Source organism: Ochotona curzoniae, unplaced genomic scaffold (genome assembly GCF_017591425.1).
Source record: "Ochotona curzoniae isolate NIBS_2020 unplaced genomic scaffold, NIBS_Ocur_1.0 scaffold_4506, whole genome shotgun sequence".
Lineage (NCBI taxonomy): Eukaryota > Metazoa > Chordata > Mammalia > Lagomorpha > Ochotonidae > Ochotona > Ochotona curzoniae.
In genome coordinates this window covers 59,417,480-59,436,649 of record NW_024467119.1, presented here as the reverse complement: position 1 = coordinate 59,436,649, position 19,170 = coordinate 59,417,480, and the positions used below count along the sequence as shown (strand labels likewise).

Below are 19,170 nucleotides of genomic sequence, written 5' to 3'. Positions count from 1 at the left end.
TAACGTAAGTTATCACCATATTTATTTTTTATAAAATGCATTCGCAGGAATGTTTCATCAAATACTGGTGCTACAAAAATAAATATAAAGCAAATATACATGTTTACATATGTTAGTTATAACATAAATATACATTATTTACAAATTCAGAAATTTAAAAACTCAAACATGTTTGCCCATGATTCTCAATATGTCTGACAAAGGAAACTACAGCACACACACACCACACAGTATGCGTATTTTTGCATTTAAAAATTACTCAATACACACATATGAACAAGAGAAGTTTCAGAGTACACGTTCTAAGAGCAATGTCTGGTCTCCTATTTTGCTCTATGATTACAATATCTAGCAAGTGACTCAAATTTCACTCTAGCTTGTTCTTTGAGAATACAGCCTTCATGATACAGATTGAAATGATCTTTCATGGGAAGGCTTTCTGAAGAAGCTATACTAAATAAAAAAGTCACCTTACTTGAAAGCCAACAAAAGTTATTTATTAAATGTATATATATATCTGAAAGGAGCTTCAATCAATGAAAACTGGGAGTTGGATTAGAAAACATCAAAAGGATGGAAGACAGACATTGTAATTTCTGTCTGATGTATTCTGGTAATTTTTCATTTTCTCCATACCTAAGTGAAGCAAAAGGAAAAAAACAAAAATGTCACTTAATTCCTTGGTTCCTATTAGAGTACCAATGTGCAGTAAATCTTCAATGACAAGAGATTTTTGAAAATTTATTCAAATTACTTAAATGTGATTCCTTTAAAAATAGGCCAATGTCTAATCAGGTAACAACAGAAAACTTAATATGGTTTAATCAGTTTTAAAACAAACTCAAAATCTAAAGTCCTAGTTAATGGCCCTGATTCTAAAGATAACACATTATAATAACATCTTTTTATAATGAAGAATTTCCAAATGACCATATTAAACACAATCGCAACATTTATCAGGTGAATATGGGTTCTACCCACTTCATATTTATATCCTTCCACTTTTCCAGCATATGAAACTACATTTAACAAAGTCTCTCACTGTTAACAACGGTTCTTTAACGGATGGTATTGAAGAAACATACACAACAAAAAAGCAATTGGTAGCTATTCACAAACTGTATTTGTTTTAAGTACAAGAAAATGCCAAAGTTCACAGAAAATGCAATAAAAGGATGAGTACTCTGGTGTAAAAATAATCCATGCACAATGTTTTCACACATATTTTCCATAAACTTTTGAAGCAACATCTTATACTGGCATCTTTAGAGTTGTAACTCTCTAATATATTATGGTTTTAAATATGAAAACCAAGTCATGGCCAAATTTCTTCTTTTTTTGCATGGTGCCTGCCAAACATTTTCATATTCATGAGTATACAGTCACCCCCAGGTTATTCTGAGAGAGTTGGTTCCAGGATGCCCCAAGGAGAGTAAAATCTTTGGATGCCCAAATCCCTTATTTAAAATGGGAAGTATGTGCAGGTAACAAGCTTATTCACCTGCATGCCTTGTCATAGCTAGATTATTTATAACACCTAATATAGTGTTAAGGAGTTGTTACAGTGCATTATTTAGAGAATAACAACAAGAAAAATTTACTGCTGTTCAGTAGAAATAGTTTCTTTTCAACTGTTTTCTATTGCAGTCAGTTAGCCCCTTAGATGTGGAGTCTGCAGATGCATCGAGACCCACTGCAAACATCCAGTCTGTTAAACATGAAGCGTTACCTCAAGGAGGAACCTCGCCTTTCATTGGAGGAAATTAATCGGGTAATCTGTACAAGAAAGATTTCTTGCCTATGTTCTTAATAATTGGTATATTATTTTGAACTTAGAAATCCATACTTCTGAAACAGCCAAACTAGTAAAGCTCTGAAAAGAATATTCTAAGATATCTCACCACTTATTCATAGATTGCTCCATATTCATATAGAAAATGTGTATTAAAGATTTTTTAGAGTAATAACAGCTTAAAGAATATGATTGCTGTCAAAATGAAAACATTAACTATTAAGTCACATATTTCAACAGGATGAGAAGGTAAAAAAGCAAAGGGCTAAACTTCAACTAGTATTTCAAGACTTACCTGGTTGTTTGACCATTTGGTGATGTATAGCTGATAGAGGAAACTCCTGCCTGCACAACCAACTGTGATCCATCGTTAAACTGAACCCACACAGCTCCACTAGTTAACTAGGAAATAAGGACACAAAATTACTGCATGGTAGAGGATTTAAGCTTCCTCAAAGGTACCCATATTTAACAAGTCTTTCACATGGTGCTACAATAGCAATAAAATGTTTAAATATAAAAATATTTTCTTCTCTAATAGCAGATTCTGAATCGCTTCTAAAATTTCAAACGCTCCAGATATCTTTATCCATAACTCATTATCATGGCCTTTACTAATCAAAGAAATTCCTCCTGGGAAAAATCATTCTGAAGAAACTTCTCACCTGTGTAGCCCAACCAACATTTTTCACAAAAACAGATTTCACAAGTTGTGCTGATTTAGGAAGACAATCTTTTAGACTGCCAGAGCAGTTGTTTGTTCCAGAAGCTGTGGTTGTTTGGCCAAGTCCTTCATTTGTAACCATCTAGAAAAATGAAAGGATAAGAAGATGCTATTCCTCAGCATTTTTATTTCTTCCTTTTTTTCTTCAAATAAGCCAAATTTAGCAAAAGCAGGTAATTATTAAATTTTCATTAGATTGATTTTTAAAAAGCTGTGTTTATTTATTTGAATGGCAATGTGACATAAAGGAAAGATAAACAGGAAGACTTCCAACTTGTAGTTCACCCCTCACACTGCCAGAACAGTCAGAGCCCGGCCAGGCTGAAGCCAGGAGCCAGGAACCCCATTTTGGTCTCTCATGTGGATGGCAAAACCCAAGCACTTATGCCATCATCTGCTCCCTAGACATACTGGCGAGGAGCTGGGCTGGAGTAACTGGGGACTCTGCCATGCTCAATAGAGGATGCAGGTGTCCCAAGCAGCAGCCCAACCTACCACACAACACCTGCCTCTGAAATAACGGCTTAAATTAGTGAAACAGAGAAAAAAGATGCACACAATTGCTGTTTTCGTTTTGATAGATTTCTTCCCTATTTTCCTTTTTAAGATTTATTTTATTTTTAGTGCAAAGTCAGATATACAGAGAAGAGGAGGAGACAGAGAGGAAGATCTTCGTTCAATGATTCCCTCTCCAAGTGAGCACAATGACTGGTGCTGAGCCGATCCGAAGCCAGGAGCCCAGATCCTCTTCTGGGTCTCCCATATGGGTGCAGGGTCCCAAGGCTTGCTTTGGGCCGTCCTTGACTGCTTTCTCAGGCCACAAGCAGGGAGCTGGATGGGAAGTGGGGCTGCCGGGATTAGAACCGGGGCCCATATGAGATCCTCACACTCAAGGTGAGAACTTTAGCTGCTAGGCCATGGTGCTGGGCCCAGATTTCTTCCCTATTTTCACCTAAAGCATATGCTGTCATAATTGCAGTCAGTGTGTGTGTGTGTGTATATAGTGCATGCCTGTGCAACAGAGCATACACATGCAAGACAACACACACAACCGATTTTTGTTAATGCTGCATTTTCTACATTGCTAAACAGTTTTCACTGGCATGCCACTTCACTGAGTACATGCAAAATAAATTTATTTCACCATAAGCCTTTCATGGATAATTAGGCAAATGACATTTTTTTTAGCAGTATAAAGTACATATCACAGGGTTTCCTCATTCTTTCATCATTTAACGATGACTTTATTTTCATAGTTTTTGACTCGAGTTCTATTTTGCTTGCTATAATGCTACCATTGCTGTCTGTATGTTAATGTGCTTAGCTTTTTCCCAGACAGGCCAGGTTAAACACCACAGAGATACCATTTAACAGAAGCCTCAAGGAAGAGAAATAAGCCATGAAGTTAAGGGGTTGGAGAAAAGCCTAGGTCAAGTGCAGAACATGTGAAGAATCTCCTTGAATAAGGCCCAAGCCCAGAAAACATGAGATAGGTAGTAATTCAAGGTGAGGCTGGCACTGTTGTGTAGTAGGCTAAGCCTCCAGCTGTGGTGTCCGTATCTCCCTTGGGCACCAGTTTGTGTCCCCACTGCTCCATTTCCGATCTAGTTTCCTGCTTATGGCTTGGGAACATTAGAGGCCCATGTCCTTGGGACCCTGCACACATGTGGAAGTCCCAGGACAGGCTCCTGGCTCTTGGCTTTGGATTGGCTTAGTTCAGCCATTGTGGCCACTTTTGGAGTGAACCAGCACATGAGATTCTTTCTCTCTAACTTTGCTTCTCAAATAATAAATAAATCTTAAAAAACAAAAAAATAGTTGCTTAAAGTGAGGCTGAAAAAGCAGGTAGGTTATAAGAGAAAGTCACAGTAAGGAATTTTTATTTTACGTGAGACACGAGACAATCACTGCTGGATTTAAATACAGAAGTGATGTCTACTTACAGGATGAGCGACTGGGGTCTGTGCGGGACACAGAGCACCATTCCCGATCAACGCCGGCTGCTCTCTCGCTGGACAGTCTGGATCCACAGGAGGAGGGGATAAGACCATAGGTGAAGTAGTAATGCCAGGTTTTCTAAAGGAGAAAGAATTGTCCAGATTTAGCCCCTTAAAGCTTTTAATTTATAGGAAACTAATATCAAACTTAAACAACAAAGGACATGTCATCAATTGAAGCTACATGTTTAGGATTTTGAAGCACTTACCGTCCTACAATTATGGGGAAAAAGGGAGTGCTCCTGCTTTTTTTTTCCTCTTCTGAAATTACGGATTCCAGTGCTAAGCAAATACGATGGCCCTGTTGGAGAAGAAAATGCTTTCTGTCAATATTTCTCTTCTGCCATCTGCAGTTATTATTGGTATAAAAAATTAAGTGGTTTGAAAAAGATGAATACCTCATTAGCATGGTTCATGTACATTCTTATTTCTTCTTTGAAACTATTTACATCACTGTTAGCTTTTAAAGTATAAGAGTACCCAGTTTTTTCAATCACCTGAATAAAATCTTCTGTTTTGTGTATTTTTGTTCCTAAAAAAGCAAGCAGACAACTATTTTCTTAGCATTTCTTTAACTACCCCCAAACTCCATCCATCAGTACATAGTCATTTTGGAACAAGGCATCATTTATACTCATTTACTAACCACCAACACAGACCATTCATTTTTCTTCTCAGCTTATATCTGATACTTTTCTGACATTAAAAAAAAATCAGCTTCGGGCCCGGAGCGGTGGCGCAAGTGGTTAAAGGTCCTCGCCTTGCACGCCCGGGATCCCATATGGGCGCCGGTTCCAATCCCGGCAGCCCCGCTTCCCTTCCGGCTCCCTGCCTGTGGCCTGGGAAAGCAGTCGAGGACGGCCCAAAGCTTTGGGAACCTGCACCCGCGTGGGAGACCCGGAAGAGGCTCCTGGCTTCGGATCGGCATAGCATCAGCCCGTTGCGCTCACTTGGGGAGTGAATCATCGGACGGAAGATCTTCCTCTCTGTCTCTCCTCTCTGTATATCTGCCTTTCCAATGAAAAAATAATAAAAATAAATCTTTAAAAAAAAAAAAAATCAGCTTCAATAAAAGTTACATAATTGTAAGACAGCTAATTATCATGGAAAAGGAACATTATGAAAAATTAATACAGATTTTAAAAACATTTTGAAGTGATTCTTTAATAAGACGTTCCATGAACTTTTAGTACTCTTCTATGTGCACTGCAAGCCCTGTGTTGTGTTCGTCTCAGAGGGAGATTTACAGAATAAAAAGTAAGTTATCTTTGTAGAATATATCTAGGTATATTTCTAGAATATATACCCTAACCTTTTGGCCTAATTTATGTTTCACAATTTAACATAAGTCTATTTAACTGTCTGGTAAGACACAGGTTCTTGTTTATTTCACGTGATTTTCAAACATCCATCTGAGCACAATTAAACAGCAGCTAAAAAAGGAAAGATGACTTAGATGGAAGATAGTTCCAACAGTATGTGGAAAGTAGAGTTAAATAAGATTTTGGTGAAAAAATATTTAAATCCATGCAATTTTTTTTTACAATATACATTTCCATAATCTTTTTGAAGAATCCTACAATTATACACTGAATTATTTATAGGAAAGCATATAGAAATATACTCTGATTAACATGGTTTAATTTGTTTACTGGATCATTTAGCTTTTAGGCATGGACACACACAAAGAAGTGTTTTCAAAGAAGTTCACAGAAAATGCATATTATGAAAAGGTATAAATGTTTCAAAAATTAATATTTTAATTGTTTTCTCATTAGCTTCTTGAAGTAGACATATATCTTAATATTTTCTGTGATAAAGGGGAAAAAAAACTCAGAAAAACAAATGAAAATACCATACAATGACTAAATTATTAACTAAAGAAAAAGAAAATCACCATTTCTCAATAGTACTTACCATCATAAAACCAAACTTCAAAATCGGCACCGGGAGAATTCTCCATTAAAACACATTTAGCATATTTTGTAAAATAAGTGATTTTGGGAGATTTAGATCTTACAAGCTGCACAAATCTGGAAGCATACTGATATTTTCGCCAATATTTTTCTAAGGGGAAAAAAATTTTATTATAGCAAAGAAACTGTTGGCTTGACATACATATATTTCATTAGTTTTGACTTCTAATAGGTTTACATAGGTTTTCTTGCAAGTTCTTAAAATTTCTATTTCTTCCAAAGGCAGAAACAGAATGAGAAAGAGACAGTGCTGCCACCCTCTGGTTGCCCCCTGCCCCAGCCAGGAGCTGGGAATCCAATACAGGTCCTCCCTGTGGGCAGCAGGCACACCCCGACTCGAAAAACCACCTGCTGCCCTGAGTCTGCTCTGGTGACCTGAGCACTTTGCCAGGGAGTGTGGGTGTCTTCACTGCAAGGTAAAAGAGTCACTGCAAAGAGTTCTTACTATTCAATTTTTACTTCCTCAACCCAGAATATCCAGAACTGGAATAGGAATCAAATTTGGTTAATTATAATCTGTGGAACACTGAAATGATTTCAAAGGTCAAAAACCAGATACTTCATGTTATATTTTTTCATATTATCCTAGCCAAACCAATGCAATTACACAAATTTATGTGATATAACTAATAGTATAGGGTCAAGTTTTATACAAATACATAAAGTCACATTGTAAAGCAGAATATGAATAAATACTGGATTAATAAGATATATCAAATTTTACCAGATACCAAGTATGAGTAATGCCAAGATATTTACAACCAGTCACATCCATATAGTTTATGAACACATAAATCCATTATCTAAACTTACGTACCTGGCAAGCTGTCAAAGTCATATCTATTGATGTTGCCAGTAGGTGAAGGTGGTTTATCAGCAAGAGGAAAACCTCTTCCATCATTTGGATAATAAACAGTAATCTGCCAGAAAAAAAGTTAAGAATTCTAATTATATAACAATGTTACTCTATTTTATTACTAAATAGTATGAAAAAAAGCTCAAATGTAATATTAAATATTTTAAATAAAAAGTTAAGTATTCTCTAAAAGTTAACTTTTTTTTAAGCTTAAGCTAAAGGTTTAGATCTTACTACTGGTTATAATAATTTTAAAACCACACTAATTTATTTCCATATATTTAGTATGCTATTTTACTGTTCAAATTCTAGAGATACTAATGTATCAAGAAAACTGCTATTTAAAAAAATGTAAAAGATTTCCTTGGAGAACGAATGAGAAACCTAAATGTTTAGGCAATGATTTGGAGTTTCAAGATAAGAAAGTTTATATTACCATACTTCCATCACTGGATATCTGCAGAACTTCTTTCACAAATTCTTGAGATGAATATTCCTTTAGAAGCTCCACACAAACTTCCTCAGAATCAAGTATACTTACCTAAAGCAAAAATGAAAATCAGTATCAATTCTCTTGGTTACCACAATATCCATTACACACAACATAGTGCAGAGTACTTAACCATGGCAGAAGCAGCTCCTAAGTCGAAAGCCAAATAGCTGCTTAACTGCAACAGACTAGACCAGAGGTATACTTGGGTGCAACTGGGAGCCATAAGGTGCCAAGCTCAGAATATATAATCCAGTGGGAAAGGAGAATCAGTGAGCCGAGAGGGAGCAGAAGGGAGGGTGGAGAACAGGGTACATAAAAGACAAAAGCCAGCCAAACAAAGGCAAAAGTGAGTGAGTGGGAAGCAACTGCCAAACGGCATTAAGATCAAATTAAAAACAAACCACCATTCTCAATTCATATTTGATGGTTTTAAAACTCTAAGCTTAAATGAACTTATTCTTTTGCTTTAAGTAGTTTCAAGTGATGGAAAAGAGTTATATTTCCTATTTTATCTTTCCAACTTGAGATAAATATAGAAACAATGAAAAGCACAATGATAAATACTGAGATTGCAAAAACAAAAATTGTTTAGATAAAGCCCAGCATTATTTTAAAATGTTTTGCATTCAAATCTATTTTACATAAAGCAAGTTGAAAACTCATCAGTGTCAATTTATCTTAAGGCACCCACAACCACCCAATCTTTAAATAATTTTTTTTAAAGATACATTTATTCTTACTGGAAAGGCATATATACAGAGAGGAGCAGAGACAGAGAGGAAGGTCTTCCATCCAATGATTCACTCCCCAAGTGACTGCAATGGCTGGTGCTATGCCGATCCGAAGCCAAGAGGCAGGAACCTCCTCCAGATCCCTGCACACAGGTGCAGGGTCCCAAGACTTTGGGCCGTCCTCGACTGCCTTCCCAGGCCACAGGCAGGGAGCTGGATGGGAAATGGAGCTACTGGGAATAGAACTGATGCCCATATGGGATCCTGGCATGTTCAAGGTGAGGACTTCAGCTGCTAGGCCGGGACCTAAATAATGTTTTATGATGTAAATATCACAAGGTAAAAGGACAAAAGGGGGACTAAAAGATGTTTTTTCCAAGATCCATATTTACAAGAAAAATATGATATAGTAACAGCAAGGAATGGACATACCACAGCCTTTTTTGTTTTCTGTCTGATCGGTTTTAACCTATGTGCAATCAAAGGAGACGTAATGCTTCGTAAGGTACGCTTTGGATAATCTGGTTGTGCCTCGATTTCCCTTGTTTTGTTTTGTTCAGAAAGAGGATCCAGGCTGAAACCAGGTTCTTGTGGAATTATTTGAGGTTTGCCATGAAGTCCAGCGACGCATTTCATAGCATTCAGTTGTGTTACAGAATGCGCATTATCGGAAGCGTCAGAGTTCTTTCTGGCTTGTGTATCAGTCCACGCATTTCTCGATGTGTCTTTCTGCAAATCAAGGCAGCCCTGGAAGTCTCTGTTTGGGTTGAAGCTGTCATGATCAGTGGTTTCTCTTAAATGAGCTATGAGTAATAGAAAAAGCAATGTAGTTAATAACTGAAAGGCCACCTCTATGTAAATTAAGGTTATGGTGAGTATAATAGCATTTTTTTGAACAAAAGAAGTCTAGTGAAATAATAATGTACATGTTGAACTTGAACTTTGTAAGTACTCTGTTTACGGCTGCTCTTAGTGGGGTTGGCAGTGGCTAACTCTGAGTTAATGAAACACTATTTACGCAGCTGGTTATAGGACATTTTAATAATCCAACATACAACAAAAGCAGATTTGAGAAGTGTTCTCAGGTAACCATTTTAAGAAAATTATGCAAATTTGCTCTTTTAAGCTGAGGACTATTTATATCATCTTAGGTGATATTCAACCTAAAGTAAAACTACATAAATGCCTTGAATTTTATTACAACTCAATATTTGCACTCACATTTATTCTCACTGAGCTTTACCATTTTATGTTTTCTGAGTTTAGATTTCACAAAACCATTTTTAAAGACCTTATCAAGAATAAAAATAATTATGCAATTTCTGAGGCAACTTTTCAACACTAAATGTAAATTTATTTTGCAATTTTTTTCTTAAATGACCTCAGTACTTTCTTTTTTGCCACTCACATATAAAACATTTTGTATCAAAATATATAACTTTAAAATTGCAGCAGCACTATTAATTTTTACAAAGTTATTTTTTCATCTCAGACAGGCCCATGTTACCAAATAAAAGCACAGTAAATACAACAGATGCACAAGATTAAATACACTGTAGTGTCATAGTTTAAAGACCAAAATTCTCTCTCTCGGTCTTTCAAATAAATACATCTTGAACAAGAACAACAGCACAGACTAAACATGAATTACTATCTCCAACAAGTACAGATGGAAAGATTAATTCCCTCTGAGAATATTTTGCTAAAAATACAATCAACTCCTGGGACAACATAACCATAACAAGTGTCTGCTCAAATTACAGGCACATTGTACACATATTACAGGGTAATACAATACTTGGTAGGAAAACGATTTCCTCCTCTCCATATGTTTTAGTTGTTTTTCAGTAGGCCATCATTACGTCTCAGCCCATTTTCTATTAATCTGTTATGTTCATTAATGAGAAATGTCTCCTCCTCTCCACATGTCTTTATGATTATTTTTATTCCTTCATTATTTTCCTACCTCTGTTATGTTCATGTTAATGAGGAATGTTTAACCTTCAAACTATATAAAGTAATGAAATTGGTAGCTGCTTTGAAAATGTCTAGGTTTTGGAAGCTGTGCATTTCCATTGTAAGAATCACTGGTAGACAAATGTCCACATCAGCTTCTATTAAAATAAGGCCAGCCACATTCTGATTATCTGCCGGGCATAATCTTCTCATTTGTTAAAGTTAAAAAATTTATTTTGAAAGAAAATTTTACAGAATTACTGTAAATGTAATAACACTGGTGCTCTACCAGCTCCAACACTAGGACAGGAGTCTCTGACTTCCTGAGTCAGGAATACTCTGTCTGCCTCTTAAGTTAACACTGCACGATTCAGTCTGACTCCAGCTGAATTTCTCTGGTCCAATGTATGCTTCAAGGCAGTTCAGAACTCAGCTCCATTGGGGCCCAGGGTCAGGAGGGCCCCACAGTGATGAGACCTGGATGACACCTCCTGCAGCTAGTGAATCCCCTGTACTGGCTGCCGCAGTCTGCATAAGGGCAAGTTCCTCCCTTCTTTCCAAACAACAATTCACACATTTTGTGAACAAAGGCCTGAAAACACATCATAGCTGGTGTTCTGAGCATCTGCACTGATGCTGACTCCCTGGGGTGTTTTCCTACCTTCCCCAGGAATAGGATCTTGGAAGAATCGGTTAGTGTAGAACCTTGGGGAAGAAAAATTAACCAACTCCAACCCCCTTAAACTTTTCATGGAATGTATATCTTTGGAACCTGTCCACGGGAAGCCAGAGAGCAAGCAGGTACTGGGAAGCGCAAGAGCCATGGAAGCATGTGATGAAAAGAGAGCTTACACACATTTTTTTCAAAGCAAATTTAACAAGTTAACCATTTATGTTAAGCACTAAGGACAGCTGGCTGCCTTAAGGTAAATGTCCAAAAATTAGTAAACAGTTATTAATATTATTTTAATATAGTCTTATTACATTTCTTGAGAATGAACTATATTCTTACCAAAACCTAAATAGAAAACTAAAATGCTTGCTAAGCATCCAAGTCATTAATTCCTTATTAAATACTTCACTGAAAACTTACCGTTTATCTGCAGATTCCCAAACCACTGTTGCATCATTTCAGCCTGTGGTGTCTGGTCTGCAAACGGAAATGGAGTTTTTCTTGGGCAAAGGTGATTGCAGCTAAAAAATAAAACCAGTATCCCAGAAACTAATCAAAAAGTGTCAAGTGCATTTTTAAGATAACAATATTGGAAGAGGATATCCTTTTATTTAAAATTTTAAATTGTAGAAAACGGTATTTGAACAATTGTCTGTTCAAAAGTTAAACTCTTATGTCAAAATGTTCATGGCATTTTAAATTTTAATATGGCTACTGCTTTAAGTAGTTAGAAGGAAAAAAATACTGCAGTTACTAAGTTTTCATGTTAGAAGTAGAGAACAGTATGATTACTCACCATGAAGGCTCTCCTTTCCTGTCCTTCAATTACAGATACTTTTTTTTTAACAAATTACTTTTTACTTGAAAGAATTGGAGACAGAGATCCTCCATCCCCAGATTCACTCCACAAAAGGCTGCAATGACCAGAGCTGGGCTGGTCCAAAGCTGGGAGCCAGGAGCTTTCTCTGGGTCTCCCAGGTGGGTGGAGGAGTCCAAAGGCCTGGACACTCCTTTGCTGCTATCCTAGGCCATGAGCAGGGAGCTGGATCACAAATGGAGCACTAGGACAGGAACCAGCACCCACATAAGATGTCAACACCACAGAGAAACTAGTCTCCTGATGTGCTACCACATTGGCCTCTATAACAGACATATTTAATATAGGATACCTCTGAACTGGACTCTTGCTCCATATACAACAAAACAATATCCCAAAAGTTCATGAGTACTAAATACATGCTATAAATACACTTATAGTCATTTTTAAAGAAAAATTTGTATCATTTAAAATTATTCTAATTCTCTTCCTAAGAAATTAAATCCTGGGGTTGGTGTGGCACACTGAGCTAAGCTGCCAGTTGCAATGTTGCATCCAATATCAGCGTGCAGGTTTAAGTCCTGGCTGTTCTGCTAACCCAGTTTACCTTAATGCACATGGGAAAGCAAATTATGGTCTGAGTACATGGTCCCCAGCCACTCACACGGCAGACTTTGACTCCTGGGGTTGGCCTGGCTATCGCAGCCATTTAGGAAATTAACAGCAGATGGAAGAGCTCTGTCTCTTCTCATTTTTGTCACCCTTCCCTTCAAACAAATAATAAAAACCAAAGCCGATACTTGGGAAGTACCTCAGTAGCCCTGACAGTGTTTGTCAAGTGTCATTTACTGTCCTGAGAACCCCTTAGTTAGATGAAGCTTCACTTTTGCTCTAGAACAGTATTTACTGTACTATTTACAAAGTTTTTTTTTTTTTCAAATAAAATGACTCTTACAGTGCTTGATCCATATCAGGTCTTTCAAAAGATCCAGAATTATTGGAAGTCTTTTCTTTAAAGAAATGAAAAACATTGACAGTGCTGTTTGCGGGTGAGCATCGCTCTCCGTTTTCATCTCCTCCGGATTGCCTGGGCTGGGGGAGCATTTCTGCGGAATGGCATCGCTCCAGTGTGTGTGTCTTTGCTGACTGACTGTTGTAAGTCTCAGATCTCTCAGAGGAATGGGCTCTGCGAAGGTATCGGGAATGTGGCCTTTCTTCTTGGATTACTCTACCCCTCCCGCTACTACCAGTTTCTTGTTCTTGATTTCCCCAATGAGTATAAAAACTGCTCCCATCTCCCAAAGAAGAAAAATCACTTGAATTTTTATTCTTTGGAAATACAGTCATTTTGTTTGGGAGTGGCTGACCAATCAAAATTCTTCTTCTGTCAAATAAGCTACCATTTATACTGGTACTGGAAGATGCTGTAACTGCAGTAGAAAGCGTAGCATGTCCACTATCAATGGAGTCTTCTACAGTTCCTATATCTTTACTTTTTGTTGATGAATTTCTAGACATAAAAGGATGGTCCATTACTGAAGACAGACTTAAGCGATCTGCCGGATTTCTACGAAGTAACTGATGAATAAGGTCCTTGGCTTCTCCTGACAAAAAAGCTGGCATTTCATAATCTGCCAACACTACCTTATTTAAGGTGTTTTTGACTGTGTCTGTGTCAAAAGGTGGTCTCCCAATAAGTAATGTGTAAAACATACAACCCAAAGACCAAACATCAGATTCAAGTCCATGTGCACTTCGAGTTGCAATTTCTGGTGAGATATAATTAGGAGTTCCACATAAAGTATAGTGCTTTTCATGTGGCATTTTCAATTGAGTTGCCAGCCCAAAATCAGCAATCTTGATGTTCATATTACGTGTAAGTAAGAGGTTAGAGAGTGTGAGGTCCCGGTGTAATATGCCGTGAGAATGGAGATACAACATTCCTGTGATGATCTGGTACATGAAGTGTCGAGCTGTGAGAATACAAGAAAGATTAGTTACAATTTAGAAATCCTGGAAGACTCAATGTTCAGAATATCAAGAAACCTAGTACATCTGCTAGAGTGTGATGTTACAATACTTCCCTGCAGTTTAGATTTACTCACTAAAATGCCACTGTGGTGATAACATGACAGTGTATAATTCCTTTCAAGAAAAATAGTAACTCCCTCTGATCTTTGTTCTTCCCTAAACACAATTAAGAGAAGGTTAATTTTATTAGCAATCATTACTGGCTAGGATACCTAGGGGTAACCAGAAGTCCTTACCAATCAAACAGTATCTATTTATAAATATATTATCATAATTATACAAATTGCATTATCTGTAAATATATTCTAAATATAAAAAGAAAAACCTAAAATTCCTATGCTGCCCAAACTCTCCCAAGAAGTAGTAACTGTCAATGGTTATTACATATTTTAATAATTTTGTTCTGTCTATTCATATAACTCTTCACATAAGTATCTTTAAGAATGGTTATCAAGAATACAATTTTTATATTATTTCTTCCTTGATTCACAATTTTTCTTTTCTTTTTTTAAAAGATGTATTTATTTTTGTTGCAAAGTCAGATATACACAGAGGAGGAGGGACAGAGAGGACGATCCTTCGTCTGATGATTCACTCCCCAAGTAGCCACAACGGCCATTGCTGTGTTGATCCGGAGCCAGGAGCCAGGAGCTCTTTTGGGTCTCCCACGCGGGTGCAGGGTCCCAAGGCTTTGGGCCATCCTCGATTGCTTTCCCAGGCCACAAGCAGGGAGCTGGATGGGAAGTGGAGCTGCCAAGGCTAGAACTGACGCCCATATTGTATCCCGGCACATTCAAGGTGAGGACTTTAGCTGCTAAGCTATCGCACCAGGCCCAGATTCACAATTTTTCTTAAGAGCAATTTTAAGTCAGTATCATGGATTTTTATTTTATTTAATGGCTACTGAACATTCGAGTCATTTCTAATATTTCATGATTATAAAAAATATAAAAATTTTATATAGTTGTTTTCTCAGACAAATGGATTTATAGTAGACTCAACACAAACATGACTGTATGAAAAATAATTTGCTATCTTCATAGCTTGTCAAATTACCCTTGCAAAGGCTACATTTTATGTACTTTTGTTAACTCTCATATCACTGAGTAAAATGTTATCTCATTATTTTGGTTAGCATTCTCATTTTCATACATTTGCTGGCCATTCGTACTTTCCCTTCTGTGAGCAGCCTGCTTCTATCTCATCCATTTTTTATTCAATTATCTTTTTAGTCATATGCTTTACATTATTTCATACTAAATTTCTAGCTGTACATTTTTACAGAGTTTCTTCCTATTTTTGTCATCTGCTGACATCATTGTTTTAAATAACATAAAGCATCTTCATTTTAATTCAAATTGCTAATTCATTTCCTTCATATCTCTCACAGGTTCTCCCTTTCTACACAGTATCATGAAAAAAACTATCATCCTACAAATGCATATATTTTATTTGTAGTCTTTTTTTATTTGTAGTCTTATCTTAGGATCAATTTTCAGCAGTAAAATCTGAACCAAAAAACTTTAACATTTCTTTCTTTTTTTTTTAAGAGCTATTTATTTTTATTGGAAAGTCAAATACACAGAGAGAAGGAGACAGAGAGAAAGATCTTTCATCCACTGGTTCACTCAAGTGGCTACAATGGCTGAAGCTAACCCTAACCCAAAGCCAGAAGCCAGGAGCTTCTTCCAGGTCTCCCATGCAGTTACAGGACCTCAAGGCTTTGGACCATCCTTTATGGCTTTCCTAGGCTTCAAGGGATTCTGGTGCATGTAAGGTGAGGATTCAGAAGGCTATCTTACTGGAGCCCTGAACATTTCTTTAACTCAAATTCCAATGTAAAATGTCTATCAACTTCCATGACCACCTTTTCCCCGTAAAGATATTTTACTTGGCAGTCAGAGAGGAGGGGAAGAGCAGGGGTGGGGGAACAGTATAGAATTCTTTTATTCTGCTGGTTTAATTTCCAGATGGCTACAAAGATGGGGCTTGGCCAGGTCCAAGTTAGGAGTCAAGAACTCCATCCAGGTCTCTCTCATGAGTGCAAGGGCCCAAGTACTTGGACCATTGTCACTGCTTCCCCAGATTGCATTAGCAGGGGAACAGCCAGGACTCACACCTACAAAAATGAGATGCCAACATCACAGAAGGTGGCTTAACTTACTGCACAGCAATGCTTCCCAACACCTTTCTTAGTTGACTTTCAATCTCAGCTAACAGGGCAAGATAACTTGAAGTGATCAATTATCTGACATTGTAAAGACCTTATCTGAATCTGATTTGAACTTTTTTTTAAAAGTGGAGAAATTGGGAAAGTTTTCAATTGACTATGAATCTGCTTAGCAAGGAATGAATCTGACAATACCTTCGCTTTGATTTTTTAAAAACTCATCCTGTAAACACATATACACACATACAGATAAAAAGATGTCTACAGCAAACTTCAAAAACACTCTGTGGGCGAATGCTTGGCCTGGCAGTTAGGTCACAGATCGGAACACTGCCCGTTGGCAATCCTGTGCCTGGGTTTGATTCTGAGCAGTTCCCAATTCTAGGTTCCTGCCAGCGCAGCTCCTGGGTCCCACCACTGGGTCCCTGCCACACATACAAGGGACCTGGTGGGTGCTTCAGGCCCCAGGCAGGGTCTAGGTCCTTGTGGGCACGTGCGTAGTGAACCAGCAGCTTCATGAATAAAATAAAGTCTAGTAAACTAGGAGATTAAAAACAGTACAGAGAAAACAAGTTGACCACGAGGTAAGAGTTCAGCTCTCAAGGGGACTCACTGTAACAGTTTATCTACTTACTTCTCAGGTTTTGTTAATACATGGATTCAACAGTTATTCGTGCTTGATACACAAACTTATCAACAGCATTCCAGTGTGCTTTTCAAAGTGAAGAATGACACTACACCATCACCATATATTTGACTTAAAATAGTTTGGGAGTTGGAAGGGTAACACCTTTCTCCCTTCTGTAACGACTGAACTGTTTTACGAATTAACAGACTTTTTATGAGAGGATCTTTCTACATTAAAATTAATGATTAAAAGTTGCCAATACTACAAAATTAATGCATTTTTTAAAAAAACTATTTTTTGTCTACAAAAACAAGTAAATAAATCAAAAACAACAGCACCTACCTTCGTTTTCTGAGAAGGGCTTCCTTCTGTTTTTCAGATATCTGTTCATTTCTCCATTATGACACATTTCTAATACCAGGTATACATAATTGTTATCTTCAAAATAATTGTAAAGCTGAAATGTGAATGAGAATAATTATAATACACAGCAATTCAGTCTCTTGGGCTACTTCTCTCAAATTTGTATCTCACCTCCAAGATAGAAGGATGTTTCAATTGGCAATGGATTTTCACCTCATTTTGCACTCTCTGTACCATTCCAGCTTTGTACATGGCCTTCTTATCTATCTAAAAACAACAGATGAGGTTTAAATGAGAAAATTTAAAAGGTGAAGTTATTAAAAGTAACTTTAAAGCAAATATATCTAAACTTTAAATAGTCTAAGATCCTTTATCGTTGTGTTGCTCATTTTTACTCTAAATCTTGCCCAGTGCCTGGAAATACTGGACCTTCAAAGTTTTCCCAGTGCATTCTAATACACTCAATTTAAATCCCTTAACCTGTCCTATCTTTAAAAAAATCAGATTTAGCTGAGCTTTAAAAAAGTATTTTCTGTTTTCCAACTGACTTAAATGATTCTTAACTCATGTTCATGTCATGTTAAACTCATGTCCTATTAAAAAAAGACTTCCAACAATCAAGAATAGCATTTTTGGATGGTTACAATATAATACAAAACTGTCCCCAAGCATATGCTCATTATAAATAATTATTCAACTTTTACCCAGTGCTCAAATATGGATAAGCAGGTCTATCTCCTGAACATTAATGGAAATAAACACCTAGTAAAGCAAGGTCAAGGGTGTTCCCAAATGTCCTTAAGCTCAACTGCTGGACCTTGCTGTCCTCCCACTGTATACAATGTTTTCTTTACTCCATAATCAAAGAAATGGAAGGTGCTTCTGACTTGTGAAATAGCACAACTTTATAGTTACTCCTAAACTACAGGAGAAAGACGCATGTATTCTTACCATTTTGATTGCAACTTCCAATCCAGTGTGAATGGACTCAGCTCTATAGACTCCAGCAAACGATCCTTTACCGAGCAGATTCCCAACTTTAAAATCCTTAAGTTAAAAGATTACATGTGATGAGTTAGAGTACAAAGAGAAGATGAGAGGGCTGGAAAACTATAATAGAGGCAGTCTGACAAAACTGAAGCAAGTATCACACCTCGATTGAGCAGCTGTCCGGGGCGGAGAGCATGCTGACAGCTCGCGGGGCTCCCTGGGTTTCCAGCCTGGCTCTGCGCGCAGCACCCTAATCACCTGCTCTCTGCAGGTCGGGGCAGTCTCCGCGTCCTCCTCCCACCTCCAGCCAACCCCCGGGAGCCCAGGGCCGCCGCAGAATCCCGCCGCAGCGCCCGCCACGGGCAACCGCCATCCCCTCGGAGTCCGGGGGCGCAGCCCCGGCGGGATCTACCCCGGGAAGCCGGGGAGGAGGCCGGACTCGCCCGCCCCGCCGCTCGCCCGCCCGGGTCTCGGGGGCCGGGCCTCCCCGCCCCGCCCCGCCCCCAAATAGCAGGCCGGCGGTTGCGAGCCTCCTCAGGCACCCAGGCGCCCGCCTCGCGCCCGGGGACTCCGCTCGCTCCCCTTCCCACACAGGCCTCGAGTCCCGCGTCTCCGCCTCCCTCCCCGTCCCGCCACGCCGCAGACTCTTTTTCACCTCGATCTTCTCCCCGATGCAGGTCGCCATATTTCCCGGCTGCGACTCCGCCGATTAGCTCCCCTCACGTAGTCCCTTCGAGGCAGCGCTCCAAGCAGCCAGCCGGTCTTGGCGCCCATCAGGCTCTGATCTCTAGGCCGCCGTTCCCGGCGACGACGGCAGAGCCACCGAAAGATCTCCCTGACACCTTCCGAGGCCTGGGCGGTGCCTGCAGCCTTCCATTTTGAAAAACTCCCGCCGCCCGACGTCCCTGCGAGCTGGGCCGTGACGTAAGGAGGCGGGGCGCTCGGGAGAGGCCGCCCTGGGCGCGCATGCGCG

The 19,170-nt window shown here is 38.5% G+C and overlaps 1 protein-coding gene across 4 annotated transcripts; it reads right to left on the bottom strand.

Annotated features, from left to right (window-relative positions):
• Positions 1-21: 21 nt before the first annotated feature.
• On the bottom strand, positions 22-19,087 carry PLK4 (polo like kinase 4). 4 transcript variants are annotated; one of them, XM_040967028.1, is made up of 16 exons: positions 18,853-19,087; positions 18,159-18,254; positions 17,379-17,474; positions 17,187-17,301; positions 12,971-13,988; positions 11,619-11,719; positions 9,002-9,372; positions 7,782-7,886; positions 7,307-7,409; positions 6,431-6,580; positions 4,912-5,045; positions 4,723-4,814; positions 4,460-4,592; positions 2,458-2,598; positions 2,088-2,194; positions 23-636 (listed from the first exon to the last, which is right to left on the bottom strand). In XM_040967028.1, exons 1-16 carry the CDS (start codon positions 18,880-18,882, stop codon positions 534-536), a joined length of 2,895 nt encoding a protein of 964 aa, XP_040822962.1. In that variant the 5' UTR covers positions 18,883-19,087; the 3' UTR covers positions 23-533. The 4 variants fall into 4 exon arrangements, with proteins under 4 accessions (XP_040822965.1, XP_040822962.1, XP_040822963.1 ...); XM_040967031.1 differs by lacking the exon at positions 2,458-2,598 and having other exon boundaries at positions 22-636; XM_040967029.1 differs by lacking the exon at positions 17,379-17,474 and having other exon boundaries at positions 18,853-19,070.
• Positions 19,088-19,170: the final 83 nt, after the last annotated feature.

Excerpts from the sequence above, each read along its gene's own strand:
- PLK4 (XM_040967028.1), bottom strand. The coding sequence starts at position 18,882 with ATGGCGACCTGCATCGGGGAGAAGATCGAG. Across the intron at positions 17,302-17,378 it reads AACATCCTTCTATCTTGGAG|CTTTACAATTATTTTGAAGA; the intron begins GTGAGATACAAA and ends TTCACATTTCAG. Across the intron at positions 4,593-4,722 it reads TTCCCCATAATTGTAGGACG|AAAACCTGGCATTACTACTT; the intron begins GTAAGTGCTTCA and ends TTTCTCCTTTAG.